The sequence below is a fragment of the Furipterus horrens genome, unplaced genomic scaffold (assembly GCF_987537825.1).
Source record: "Furipterus horrens unplaced genomic scaffold, mFurHor1.1.pri manual_scaffold_9, whole genome shotgun sequence".
NCBI lineage: Eukaryota > Metazoa > Chordata > Mammalia > Chiroptera > Furipteridae > Furipterus > Furipterus horrens.
In genome coordinates this window covers 37377562-37392639 of record NW_028327179.1, presented here as the reverse complement: position 1 = coordinate 37392639, position 15078 = coordinate 37377562, and the positions used below count along the sequence as shown (strand labels likewise).

Sequence of the window (15078 nt, the reverse complement as noted above, 5' to 3'; positions counted from 1 at the left end):
AGGTATTTATTAATGTTTTCAACTTTGTTATACCTGGAGCATTTTTTCAAGATTTTATATGAACTTCACTTTTAAAAATCCTTCAAAATAAAAAATTCAAAACAGGTTTGTTTTCTGAGTGGGAATACCATATAAAGAAAATATTGTAAAAAGACTTAAATAATACCTACTATTATTAAAATTGAGATTACTTTAATGTCTTTTTTAATGTATGAGAGAGTTAATGAAATTTATCATAATATCAGATAATCCAAATTTTGGGGTTTAGCAGGAATTAATGCTTTCTGATGGTAGTTCATGTTTGTTTTTATCTGTGTTTGCAACCCTTTGAGTTTCTCCCAGAAAAATAATGGGACATTTCCAGTATGACCTTACAATTTTTATGAATTAGCATAAAGCAACTTAGAGTTCTTATAATTATGAAGTCATATTTGTTTTTTCTTTAGTAATGGAAGTTGCTTTCTTGTTAACATTTTTGTCATGTAATTTCAGCAACAGTTTTTAATCACTTTTAATAATCAAATATTGCTAATTTAAAGGAAGTAAATTTTTATTTTATAGAACAGAAAAAAGACTGTACAATTTAATGCACTTTAGTTCATTTTTGGAAAACATCATTATAATTTCAGTTCCTACTTCTTTCTGACTTTTTAATTTCATTGAGTTGCTTGTTTATGTAACCTCATATTCTAATTTTAATTTTAGAACCTATTAAGAAGTGAAAAGTGACCACATAGAAAATAAGATGATATTTTTTCATTGTTAGTTAAATTACAGTGCATATTGCAGTTGTAAATAATGTTTCACTGAATGAGTTTTCTCTTATATATAAATACATGGTTAAAGAGTCAAAATTTCAAATAAGAACTTGTATTAATATTATCAGTGACAAAATAGAGTAATTACACCTGGTATTACCAATTTAAAACAAAAACTTGTGAAAATTCTGAATTACTAGCTGGTAATTTATAACTAGTTTTGTTGATTGTCTTACAAATTGCCATCAGTTTACAAACATATCCATCTAGGATCCATCTTGGATTAGTTAAAAATGAAGTTGTCTACCTGTAACTTTATTAGAAAAATATATACACAGACACACACAGAGAACTAGACTTAGCAAAGGCAAAAAGTTCACCTTCTGCATAATAGTTAACACTTAATGATAATGTAGTTAAGTCATCAAAGATATCAAAATGAATATAAAGTTGGAACAAGGGTTAACATGAAAAGATGGAGGAATGAATAGCATAGTTGTAAGATTAGATTTATAATCAAACTTATCTCCAAGGTCAATTCATTTGTTTAAATCAGTGATCACTAACCTTTTCTGTATGTGAACCTATTTCCAAATTAATAAAAAGATGATAAAATTGCATGTATTTTCAATTATTTGTTTTTAAAAATTATATACTTTTGGGGTAAGAAACTATTGTATCCTTAGTATGGTTAAGCATTCTTTTATTACATATCCATCTCTGAGTAGGTACTTCTTTTGGATGAAACTCCAGAAACTAAATAACACCTGATGTTACTCTATATGATATGGTTATAATAGTGCATTTGAATGAATTTTGTTCTTGAACAAAATGTTTTCTTTTTATTTAGTTTATTTGGTCTTCTCTCAGATGTTTTTCTAAGCTTTTTTAATGGTGAAATACAGTTTCACTTTCTCTTAACATATATTTTAAATATATAAGTACATTTTATTTATATATATAGTAAATATATTTATTTACTTATTTATTTTTAAATATTTAATTTTTCTGTTTTTACAGAGATGGGAAGGGAGGGAGAAAAAGTGGGACAGAAACATCAATGTGCGAGAGGAACATTGATCAGCTGGCTGCCTCTCGCACACCCCTAACTGGGGACCTGGCCGAGAACCAAGGCATGTGCCCTGACCAGGAACTGAACCAGCGGCCTTTGGGTTCACAGGCTAGTGTTCAATCCACTGAGCCACACTAGCCAGGGATACTGTAAATATATTTAAATTAAACAGATTTAATGCAATCCCCATTGAAACCCTAATGGCATTTTTTAAAAAAGAATAAAAATGCATCAGATTTTATGGAACCACAAAACACCCTGAGTAACCAAAGATATCCTGAGAAAAAAAGAATGAAGCTGGAGGTATCCCATTCCCTGACTTCAAATTATACTACAAAGTGAAAATTAATCAAAACAGCATGGTATTGGCAGAAAAACAGACGCACAAACCAATGGCACAGAATTGAGGTCCCAGAAACAAACCCACATGTACAAGGGCAAATGATTTTTTGAAAAAGGAGACAAAAACATGCAATGGAGAAAAGAAAACCTCTTCCAATAAATGGTGCGGGGAAAATTGGAAAACCAGATGCAAAAGAATTGAAATGAGGCTACTGTTTGTCCCCATGTACAAAAATTAACTCAAAATGGACGACAGACCTAAATATAAGACCTGAAACAATAAATTACACAGAAGAAAACATAGGTAGTAAACTTAGGGATCTAGGTCTTAGAGAGGATGTTATGAATCTGATCCCATAAGCAAAGGAAGTAAAGGCAAAAATAAATGATTGGGATTATATCAAATTAAAAAGCTTCTGTACAGCAAAAGAAACTGGCAACAAAACAAAAAAAGCAACCAATAGAATGGGAGAAGATATTTGCAAACAACAGCTCTGATAAGGGGTTAATATACAAAAAATATAAAGAACTCTTACAACTTAACACCAAACAAACAATCCAATTTAAAATGGCAGAGGACCTGAACAGACACTTCTCCCAAAAAGATATACAAATGGCCAACAAATATATGAAAAGATACTTAATTTCACTAGCTGTTAGGGAAACACAAATCAAAATACAATGAAATACCACCTCACACCTGTTAGAAAGGCTGTTATCAACATGATAAGTAATAAGTGTTGGCAAGGTTGTGGAGAAAAAGGAACCCTCATTCACTGCTGGTGGGTGTCCATAGCTACTATGGAAAACTGTATGGAGGCTCCTCAGAAAATTAAGAATTAAGTTATATGACCCTGCAACCCCTCTTCTAAGTATCTACACCACTATGTTCATTTCAACAATATTCACAGTGGCCAAAACATGAAAACAACCAAAGTGTCCTTTGATAGAGGATTGGATAAAGAAGATGTGGTGTGTATATACAGTGGAATACTACTCAGCCATAACTAAAGATGAAATATTGCCATTTGCAACAACATGAATGGATCTTGCTAATATGCTAATAAGCAAAATAGGTCAGATAGAAAGAGTGGAGAACCATATGATTCACTGATACGTGGGATATAAAACTGAAAGCAACAAATGAATAAACAAACAAAAACTCATAAACACAGACAACAGTATGGTGCTTACCAGATGGAAGAAGGTGTAACAAGGGGGAACCCCTTGAAGTGGAGGAGGGGTTGGGAGGCGCCAGGGATGACGCTGAGTGGCAGCCACACTACAGCTTCTGAACCGGTGTACCTCACCCTGCCAATGGGATTCTGGGGGAACCTTTAAAAGGAGAGCGGGTGGAACAGCACCTTGTATTCTCTTCTCCTTCCTGGCTGCCAGGACGGGCTGGAGTTCCTTGTCCCCAGGCCCTGGGGACCGGGTAGCCCAGGGAACACCCCCCCAAAGCCCCCCCCTGAGCACGCCAGGACGAGCCTGGAAAACAACAAGTGTCAGTAAGAGGGGAAGGGAGTAGGCTCTGGTCTGCAGGCTCAGGGAGTGTTGTTGGGCGATAGTCCCCGCACCCTCCACCCAAATGGAAGGCTGCAGTGGCTGCCACCTGCCCATGGCCCACGCCTGCAGGGCAGGCCTGGCAGGTCTCCCAGGCCTCCTGCCCCTTCCCCAGACAAGGAGCTGCAGCAGCTGCCACCCACCCACAGCCCATGCCAGAGCAGGCCTGTCAGTGACAGCTCCAGCACAGCCGGGGTGGGGTGGACGGCAGGGATAGGACCTCCAGTGGGGTCCTCCAGTGGGAGCCGGGTGATGGCGGTTTCCTGCTGCTGATCACTTGGGACTTAGATCCCGCCCAGTCAGAAGCCAGGTCCTGAGGCAGGGTCCCATGCTGGGATGTGTGCCTCCCGGGACTCCAGGCTTTGTTGCGCTGCACTGGGTCCTGGACTGCTTTCACTCTCTCCCCAGGAGAGCAGCGCATGAGACTGAAAGCTGCACACGGAGGCATAAGCTGGGCAGTTGCTCACAAGTGGGGCTTTTCCTTGCATGGCCATCTGGAGTGATCTAGCAGGACACCGCAGACCCTGACAGAGAGCGCTTCTGTGAGACTATCGTGATTCTGAAACCCACCAGTGCATACCCCGGAGAGGATGGAGACCTGTCTGCGAGGCCAGCTTAAGCTCCAGAAGGACAGATAAGCACCAATGGGGAACTTCTAGGTTTGGTTTTGGACTTTAATCTTACTGGGGGTGGCAGGTTTACAGTGCTTTGCAAATGAAGTTGGCTCAGAATGTTTCCAGCCCTCTCAAGTCGGGTTTCCTGTTAATAAAAACCAGTTTCCTTCCATACAAATATTTGTGTTATGTGTATATACACGGCAACAAACAGCAGGGCCCCATGCTGACCTATAGAGTAGGTGGAGGGATAATAAAGGATTAAGGGGACCAAATATATGGTGATGGAAGATGATTTGATTTTGGGTTGTGGGCACAACACAGTGTACAGATGATGTATCATAGAATAGTACACAACCAATGTCACCCCAATAAATTTAGTTCAAAAATAATAAAATTATAAAAATAAACATGAATATTTAATATATATTTTAAAACGAAGGCTTTATTTCAATTGCTTATGAGACTCTTTTCTATAGACAAGTACTCCATGGGCCACTTTGAAATAATGTGAGTTTTGTTGTTCAGGTGTATGTATATATGGAAGCAACTATGCTAAGTATTTACATTTTATATGACAAATATTTACTCCACTTACACTACGTGTTTATTGTCTCATTTTTATTATTTCTGAGGCTGCTAGTGAAAACTCATAACCAACCAGGAAAACCAGCTGACTGATTTTCTGCCCCTGTCAGCTCTTGTCTGTCTAGCCAAAAGTGTACAACAGCATGAGGCTACAGGAAGCAGAAATGTGCTGGGTCTTTTCAGGGCTTTTTTTACTGGGTCTGTCATTACCCATTTATAAAATAAAAGAGGTGTTGAAATTTGACTGCAGGTAATTTGAAATCTAGTGGATTGTCATTTGGTATGGATGCTTCTAGTGGCTTATAACTGACCTAGAGTGGAATATTAAATTATGACTAAAGCAATTAATGCCTACAAATAAGTGAAAATGTTTTACATTTTAAAATTTTCACATGCTGTTTCACAGCCAAGATTAAAATAATATGCATAACTAGGGCATAAAGGCCAACATACTAACAGCTTTCAAAAAAACAAAACCTAATTTATAAATTGAGTTTATTATAAAACTCAGTAATTATTTCCCACTTCATACCAGGGATTGATTAAATCATGGCATAAATCTGTTATGATGTTTGATACATTTTTTCTTGAAGTAAAATTCCTTTCATTAAGATTTTCCTGGAAATCGTTTTAACCTTAATAACTTTTTGATAAAGTAAATGACTACAGATAAGATATGTAACTTTGTTTTCAGGGCAAAGATAGTAAAGTAAATGTGGTTTAAACATTAAGAATTAATATTCTTAATATTTGCAATGAGAGCATTCTGTTCTGATTTACATTTCAGTGCCGAGAAATTTTCATTTTTGTTTGTTGTAGTTGTAGCAAGAGCATTATGTTCAAATATGGGCTTCAACTAGGGTACCAATTTATAGATCCTTAGGATATGTTTCCAACTTTAATTATTTGTTTCAGATGTTACAAATGGAGGTAGGAGGAGAGAGAATGAGTGATAGAGACACAGATGTAGCCAATAGCACAACTGTTTAATATCGTCTTCTGTTTTTGTACAACACTTCTCAGTGTGTTTGTTTGGTTTTTGTTTGGTTTCATAAAGGGTCTGAGTATTTGGAAAGGTGTGGGACTACGTCCTACTGAAGATTTCATTGTTTGGTTATGAGAGAAGAAAACATTATTTTTGGGGAATGTGACATCAGAAATTTGGCTTTGGAGTTTTCCTGTATAATTATATGAGGATTTTCCAAGCAACATAGTAAGAATTATAATACTTTTCCAGATGGTGATTGTTAAGCAATAATTGGAAGCTGCCATAGGAAATAAAACAGTATTTTGCATAGAGTAATCATTTAGTCAGCATTCGTTAAACTGAAGAACATTTTACCAAATATCTAAGTGCTGTTCTCATAATGCAGAACCATACAAACTTTAACTCTTCTAAGGCCAAAAAAAAAAGGAGAGGGAGAGAGAGAAAATTGCTCTTCAAAATGATTTTGTTTACAACTCTTAGAAAAGTTTACAGTAAAAGAATGTTCTTATTTTTAAAGTTGAAAACTTTGAGGCATATGTAATTCAGTAAGTACTTTTCCTAACCAAACTTATAAATTCTGAGGTACAAATGTAGCAAATTCAGTCAGGCTTTTGCTCATTTTGCATTCTGTCACCACTAGTTTATTGTAGTTGGGAAAGAAAGATGGAGGTAGCAGTAAATAGGAAACAATTTCTTCTCACTTACTTCTATGACTTACACAATTGCTGCCTTTCCAATTAATAGGCTACAAGAGACCAGCTTGATTTATGTTCTGAGTGTATAGATCAGATTCATCTTAAATGAGTTTAGTGTTTACTGTGTCAGAATTATGTACAGCCACCTAATTTGGGCTATTCAGTTTGCAATTATAAACTTGACGGTAGGTTTCTTAAATATTGGTATGTTGTTGTTTATTTTTTTTAAAGAGATTTCTCAAAGTTGCAGATGGCTGGCTCATCTCCAAATACCTCTTCAAGGTACTATATGCTGGTGATATCTCCCACCACTGAGCCACATGGGAGCATGGAATTGACTTACTGGGGAGGGCTCTGTCAGTTAAGTGATCTTTCTTAGTACATTTCATGGGTTTTGTGAAGCTTTCTGTTTTTGTTTTTATTAATTTAGAGGTCACAAGTATGCTTATGTTAATTTTTATATAAAATCTTCTTGTAAACACGCAATAAAATAATCCATTTACTGTCCTTCCTCAATATGTGAACCCCCTCCATATTTCCATTAAGCTCCATCGTTCTAAATACTATTTTATTAATCAAATATATCTCTGTTATTTATATTTCATTAGAATGTTTAATAATATATGATTTATTAGTTATTTCTTCCATTTTGTGAGTGCTGTGTAATAATATATAAACTACATGCAAACCAGGAACTCAAGGAAGTGGTGTGAATTTTCAATATCACTCATAAACAGGCGCTATCAAGGATAACTGGTTTGCCATTCTTGAACCATGAATGAGAATATATTTCTTAGTTTCTTTTCTCCCAGGTAAAATGCATACTTTTATCCACTTATTCAAAACTTTGTAATTGAGTTCCTGCTGTATGCAAAACACAGCTAGGCCTCTACACTTATGACCTAGCCATTAATTTTATGTTCTAATTAGAAAAGAAATAATAATTATTTTTAAAGAAAGCAGTAAGACAAAGGATAGAAAGAAGAAGAAAAATGTCTTCATTTCCTCAATCCTAATTCCCACAAATAATCATTTTAAACAATTTCTTTTGTCTATGTTCCCTATGTATAGCCTTAATCACTACTGAAATAAATTATGCTTGATTTCTTCAGGTCCACACATTTATACTTAACTTCCTGTATGGCCTTCAGCCATTGGTACTATAGTTTAATCTACCAGTATTCTAAACCTTATATTAAAAATGCTGGTGGAAGAAAAAAATAAAATTTTTGTATCCTAGTTGGAAAAATGATCAAATTACCGGGATAAGTAAACCTATTAAGTGAAATTCTGTTTTCAGAGTTTTGAGTGAACTTGTTTATCTTAATTTTTGGTTTTGGAAGATTAATAACTGATTCATTTTTATTATATAGATACATATTTGTGATAAATTTGTTATCAGTGAATAAGGAATTGTTGTAATGGGGATAATAATTAACTTTTATAGATTAGTAACTGTGATTCATATTTGCTAAATAATTTCTTTGAAGCATACTATAAGTAACATACAGAACTAGCAGCATAAATACAATTACCTAATCTAAACTCAGGCTTCTTAAGATTCACTTTAAAGTGTGAAGTTATTATTTAAGTGTTTAAGTTTGTTATTATTTTAATAACATTAATGATATTTTATTTAGAATATTATTCAAGGTCATAATTTTACCTTCAAAGTTGAGTAGTTTAATAAATATGAACCTCAACTAATAATGCTACCTTTTTTTTTTTTAAAGAAAAGATTCTAACCTCTTAACAGAAATGGGATTTTTTCTGTTTCGAAAAGATAGTGGACATATCAAACTAATTTTATAAGTTAGCAGTAAGAAACTTAGGACTGTTGTTATATAATTTACAGTGAAAAGTTAAATATCTAAATATTCCTATATCACCAACAATAAATCCACAAGTGATCAACTTCCTTTAAGTGTCTGTAAATACTTGCAGTGATATCCAAATGATTTATTAAAATTTGTTGTGACTGTTTTTATTACTTGTTTGGTTGAATAGCAGCTCCAAGGCAATAGTCTTTGATACTTAGGTGATGTAACTGTAATGCTAAAAGAACTTCAGCTTATGAGACCTGTTTTTCGTTTGCTTTTTAAATAGTTAAGCACTAATAAAGGGTGACAAAGGGAAGTCACCTAACATATTTATTCATATTTTATATTATATTATCAAAAGATTGTGTCATTAGCCACTGCTTAGTAGGGAACCACTATAGAAATTTTAGTTCTTGTTCTTAGAAAGAAGGTTTTATTCTAGTCCCAAAATAAGATATAAGCAAAACATAAACATATTGCATGATGTGGATAGACATTTAACTTAAATACTGTAGAAGAGTAATTTTAGAATAATTTTGGGTTCTAGAAATCACATGTTATTTTTAGGTGTTGAAAATGAAGCAGTTTAGTTGGAAAGATATGACATAGTTGGTTAGTAGCAGATCACCTTTTAGTGTAGCAAACTTTTCACCACTTAACTTCTGTGCCTAAAATGAATTAGAGTTGGACTGATGGAATAGGAATAAATTTCAAAAGTTGTTAAACTTTGTCATTGGTAAAAAGTCAACTTCCAAGAATATATATATATTCAATTATAGATATATAATTGAAATCATATTATATATCTGTACTCATCAGAGCTTTAAAAAGAGAATTATTAATGACTGCATGTTTCTTCTCTGGAATAAAATTTCTTTAAGATACAGATTAGTGACTTTTTGTAATGTGATTTATTTTTGTGGTTATTTTTAAAGGAAATGGAAATATCTTGGACATGATTATTTGTTACTGTAGGGGTTGTTTTTAAAGGCATGATCAGCTTGTAGTTTTTTTTTTTTAATTTTCCTGTTGAATACTGGTTACAGATTAAGTATGTGTTTTGCTAGCAGTTAATCTGTGTTTAAGTAAAAGTGATATTCAAGTAATAATATTTTAAAAAACCAATTGAACACTTCTATTATTAATTAAATTCAACCCTTTTCATAGATACAGAAATTATTTAATTATTTAAATAAAATTCTAGGATATACAGACAATTTACATGAGAGTGTTTGGAGTTTCTAATAAGGGAATCCACCTTCTCTTAATCAAAACCAATCCTTTTGAATGTGAACAACAACTTAGTATCTTGACTTAAGAACTTCACTTTGGATATGATGCACATGGAAGAGAAGGGAAGGCAGAATCAAACCAAGTCATCTTCACATCTAGTTTGCTGAGTAGAGTATTATGAAGATACTGCTAGTTTTTTAAAACCTTGCAAGTGATGACAATATGCCAGTCTATTAATTGTTTAGTTTCTCAGGTTGTACTCTGGGATATCTTGTCATTATCTCTTGGGTAAAAGTCTTGTAGGTAGCATATCCTGCCCATAGTAGGAGGCCTAAGAATTTAGTGCCCTTTCCTTCTCTGTTTAACCTAATTATAAATTTTTAGTTTTTCTTTATTTTTGTTTCCTCTCCTCTGAAATGGAACTTTGTTGTAGTCTTTTGGTTTCTGACAGCTCTACTCCCGTATTTTTCCTCAGCTGTGTCAAACTCATGAGGTTTAAAATAATGTCACCAGAGAAACTTTGTGATTCTCCCTTTTTAAATATCCCTGACAGTGTTTAGTATTCCTTTTCTTGAGGGAAGTCTGGCAGCTATACCTCTCTTCTTAAAATTATGGCATAATTCCAATTACTAATAGGCAAAGAAAATTACTTGAGACTTGACGCATTTTGAAGGAGATAAATTTAGAATGGTTGATGTGGGGCAAGGTTGGATTAGGGGGTAAATTTTAAAGATTTTTCTAGATTCTTAGCAAGTAATGGGAAAAACAACTTTTCATCTCATTTCCACTTTGTCGTTCAAGGGGAACTTGGGTCCCTTACCTATTTGTGTGATAGCAGTAATATAATAGTATTAACTGGTAACATCTGCACTAGACTGTATACTAATTGCTGCACACACATTATCTAACCTACAAGTGTTCTCATGGAGATACTACAGTTATTGTTAATTGATAGAAAAAAGACTTATAGAGTGAAGTCATTTGCTCAAGATTGCATAGCTAGGAAGTGATCTGACCCAAAAGCTCATATTCTTAACCACTAGACACCCTGCCTCCTCTCCAAATGGCTAACAAATTGATGACATGAAAATTGCCCTAAAGACAAACTGTATTGAGATACTGTTCCAGGAACTTTTTTAACTAAAGAAGAGAGGAAGCTGAGGACAGTGATGGGGAGAGATTGAATGGAAGAAGGGAGATTATATACAGTATTCCTATAGACTTCTGTTTGTTGGTAGTAATATTTGATTTTTAAAGAGACATTTAAGTTAAGTATTTGAGTAAGGATTTGTAGATGTTCATATACATATATGTAAATATATTTGTTTAGAGTATTTAATATTTGTAATCTAGCATGGAGACATCTTGATACCAGATTGTCATTGAACTGTTACTATAAAAATATGCTAATTAGAGTTTCTAGAATTCAAATTTTTATATACATTGTAATTAAAATGATCTGTTTTGTGCTGCTTTATCAGCTGATTTGTTTAATAAATATTTATTGAATTCCCACTGTGAGTCAAGCACTCTGTCAAGTGCTGGAGATCATTTTAAAGACAAATAGGACATAATCCCTGACTTAGCATTTTTATCACCTAATATGTGAGACCGTCAAGTGAACAAGTAATTATAAGGATAAGTAAGGGACTGACTCTGGAAAGATCACACATGGCTTAACAAGAAGAGGAGGCCTTTAAAATGTCCTGAATGATGATAGAGTTACCCATCACTATGTGTACGGTTTCTATTGGTTGATTAACCATAAGTATATGCCAGAGGGATCTTCTTAAAAATACCAATGCTTGGGCCCTCCCCTAAAGATTCTGATTATTTAGTTTTGATGGAGCCCAAGCATAAGTTTTTGTTTCTTTGTTTGTTTTAAAGCCCACGTGTTTTTATGGGCTGCTGTGGTTGGAAATCACTCAAATATCATTTCCAACATGGATCCTAAAATGGAGCTTGCTGGCAAGAACACTTTTTGGTGTTGCTTAGAGAGAAGCTATTACTGGGTTTGAGATAAATAATAATAGTTAATTGAAAACGGAAGCACAGATTTAAAAATATAAAAGCTAATATTTGTACATTAAGATTAAACAACTTCCCTAGATAAGATCAATTGAAGGAAGTATTAAGATGTCTCTCATCCCACTTAAAAATACTGAATACAAAGTGGTTACCATGGATCTACTATTCAAAGTCCTGCATAGAAATATTAATACTAATATAAGATACACAGAAGAGAACATTTCTTTATCAACAGTTTTCATGGGTTGGTGACTAGAAGAAATGAGATAAATGATAGCTATAGGGGAGCTTTATGGCTTTATGGATGAGAATGGGTGGGTAGAAGATTATAAATATTTAGTGAGTACAGGATTCTAATTGATTATATTTACTTGTAGGATAGAGTACACACATTTCATTTCTTTATATGAAGAGAAAAAATGTTATGTATTTATGTATTTTTCTGTTTTTCTGAGTAGAGAAAGCTTTAGAGTACAACCGGTGACATTTAAATTAATGCTTAACTACAGCCACCAGGAAAATTATCTGTTAGAATAATAGGATATTAAACTACCAGAGATTTTTTTAGTGTATAGACCCTTTTTACCTCATTTAGTTTGATTTTATTGTTGAGAAAATTGTGATTTGGGTTTATTAAATGTCCAAACTAACACAACTAGTTAAAGGTAGACCAGGACTACATTTAAGACTTTTTGATGTTGAGATCAGTGCCCTTCCCATTATTGCACACCACACTGCCTTTTAGTTTTCAGAGTTTTATTGTTCTTGCATTTTGAATTTTCTAGTCTAGTTTTCTTTTATTTTGTATTGCAATTTGTCTCCTGAAGGTCAAGTAACCTGGTTTGGTTATGAAAGTCCTCGTAGCTTCTGGGACTATATCAGAGTGGCTTGCCGAAAAGTTTCACAGAATTGTATCTGCAGCATTGAAAATATGGAAAATGTCAGTTCCTCTAGAGCTAAGGTAAGATGTAAATAATAATATGCAATGTATATAATCCTAAGCAATCTTGATCCAACTAGAAAATTTTGAGCTCTTTACTATATAAAATATTTGTTTTCTTTGTTGAAATTAAGCACTTGACTAAATTTAACATGTCAGAGGCTTATTTCCTTTTTTATTATGTGTAGTTATTTTAGAATGTTCTTGAATCTTCACTGTTGCCTTATGAATAGCTGGAAGGTATGAAGCTAGTCACTACTTAGAAGAATAATGAAATACAATATTTCCTATTCTTTGAATTTTCTATATTTTTTGAATTACCTAAACTTGTGGCTCTCAGTGTCCTGCAGAACCCTGGGAGTCTGAAATGTCAAAACTATTTTCATGTAATAGCAAAATGTCATTTGTTCTTTGCCCTGTTTTGACATCTGCATTGCTAATGCAGAAGCAATGGTGGGTAAAATTGCTTGTGCCTTAGCACAAATCAAGACAATGGCATCAAACTATACTAGTAATCATTGAATACTTACCCATCATCAGCTCAGTCTTTTTAAAAAAAAAAAAGCCACTTTCACTTAAGAAGGCCCATGATGATTCAGTAAACATAATTTTGTTAAATGTTAACTTTTGAGTACCTATCTTTTTCTATCCTGAGTGACAAAATGAAAAGTATGCAAAAACCATTTCTGCAGCATATCGAAATATGGTAGTTGTGGCAAGGGAAGTTCATGCAGTTGTTTGCATTTTAAGCTAAACCAGACATTTTTGCCATGTAATACTATTTTTATTTGAAAGAAAAATGTAGAAACTATAGTTGTTTTAGACTTAGACATTTGGTAGACATTTCTTGAATACAGACGAACAAAGTGAGCCTATTACTTCAAGGAAAACAACTGACAGTATTTGTGGCCAATATTAAAATTAAAGCTTTTTTGTAAAAATTAGAATTTTTGAATACTTGTATTCACCATCTTAAGCTTGATAGCTTCCCAGTACGTAAAGACTTGTCTGATAACATCGATGCTAACAAATGTGTTTCTTAATTGTTTAATAAAATGTGTCAACATGTGGTAAACCTACATAACTCGTATGTTTCAAGTGACATGTGCATGATATTCTAAAATCATGCATGGGTAAAAAATCCATTCGAAGTGCAATAGGCCAAATGCATTTACTGTAATACAGTATGAACAGTTCATTAGGTGGTTGAAGATTTCATGTTGAAATTAACCTTTAAGAATAATCATTCACTGAGTTTTGATGTAAAACCAATGATCACTCACTGAGTTTTGATGTAAAACCAAAGCAGAATATCCACAGTTATCTGAAAAGGCAACTAAAATATTTCTTTTTCTAACTATATATCCTTGTGAAGCTAGATTTTCTTCATATGGTTAAATCAAAACAGCACATTGTAAAAGATTGAATGCAGAAGTAGATATATAGTTCTCTTTAATTAAGTCATACATTAAAGAAAAAATGTAAAAACAGAGCCACTTTTCTCATTAACTTTTGTTTAAGGAAAGATAATTTTTTTTCATAAAAATGTTATTTAACATAATGGTTTTTTTTTTAATTACTTAATATTTTAAAGTTTCTAGTTTTGACTTGTAATACAGTAAATATTGATAGATATAACCTATATAAAGACTTTAGAAGCCCTGGCTGCTGTGGCTCAGTGGACTGAGCATCGGCCTGCGAGCCAAGTGTCGCTGGTTCGATTTCCATTTAGGACACATGACTAGGTTGCACGTCAGGTCCCCAGTTGGGGGTGCGAGTGAGAGGCAACCACACAGTGATGTTTCTCTCCCTCTCTTTCTCCTTTCCCCTCTCTCTAAAAATAAATAAATAAATAAATAAATAATTAAAACAAAAGACTTTGGAGTCCTCAATAATTTTTAAGGTTGTAAAATGTCAAAGCTGCTGATATAAGCCATATCAGCTTTAGTTTAGGAGTTTTTTTGTTAATTGGATCGTCACAGTAGCTTTTCTTACTATTTTTGACACTTAATAATTACAGAATGAAATTAGTAGAAAATAAAGATTGAAAATAGTTATGTGTGATTTTAAGATCAAGACATAATTCACTTAATTATTTCATAATTATAAACATAAATTACAAGTCTATATAATAAACAGAAGCATAATGATCTTCTTTCAAAAGAATATTTTCTGAGTTTATTGTTCCTGTACTCATTGCTATTTTGTAAATCTTTTGAAAAAATTTTGGTTCGCAAAACTGACTAATATATATTAAATTAAAACATCTTGTAAAACATGAACTAAATATTTGCTTTTAAAAACAAGATTTATAATATTTAAATTCAGTAGCATAATTAGAAACATAGTTAAACAGTTTAAAATTCATATTATGAAAGTGTATCTTTGGATAAAGTTGATAGCTATGACTTTTGTCACCTTTTGAGAATACATAGTT

At 33.3% G+C, this 15078-nt stretch overlaps 1 protein-coding gene across 2 annotated transcripts in view; it reads left to right on the top strand.

Moving 5' to 3' along the window:
* The window catches only part of RUNDC3B (RUN domain containing 3B), a 132949-nt gene that overhangs the window by 49289 nt on the left and 68582 nt on the right, over window positions 1–15078 (top strand). For both annotated transcript variants that reach the window (XM_090286713.1, XM_090286711.1), the window contains exon 3: window positions 12529–12662. In XM_090286713.1, the coding sequence (XP_090142839.1) occupies window positions 12529–12662 (134 nt within the window). The remainder of the gene's footprint in view (window positions 1–12528; window positions 12663–15078) is intronic.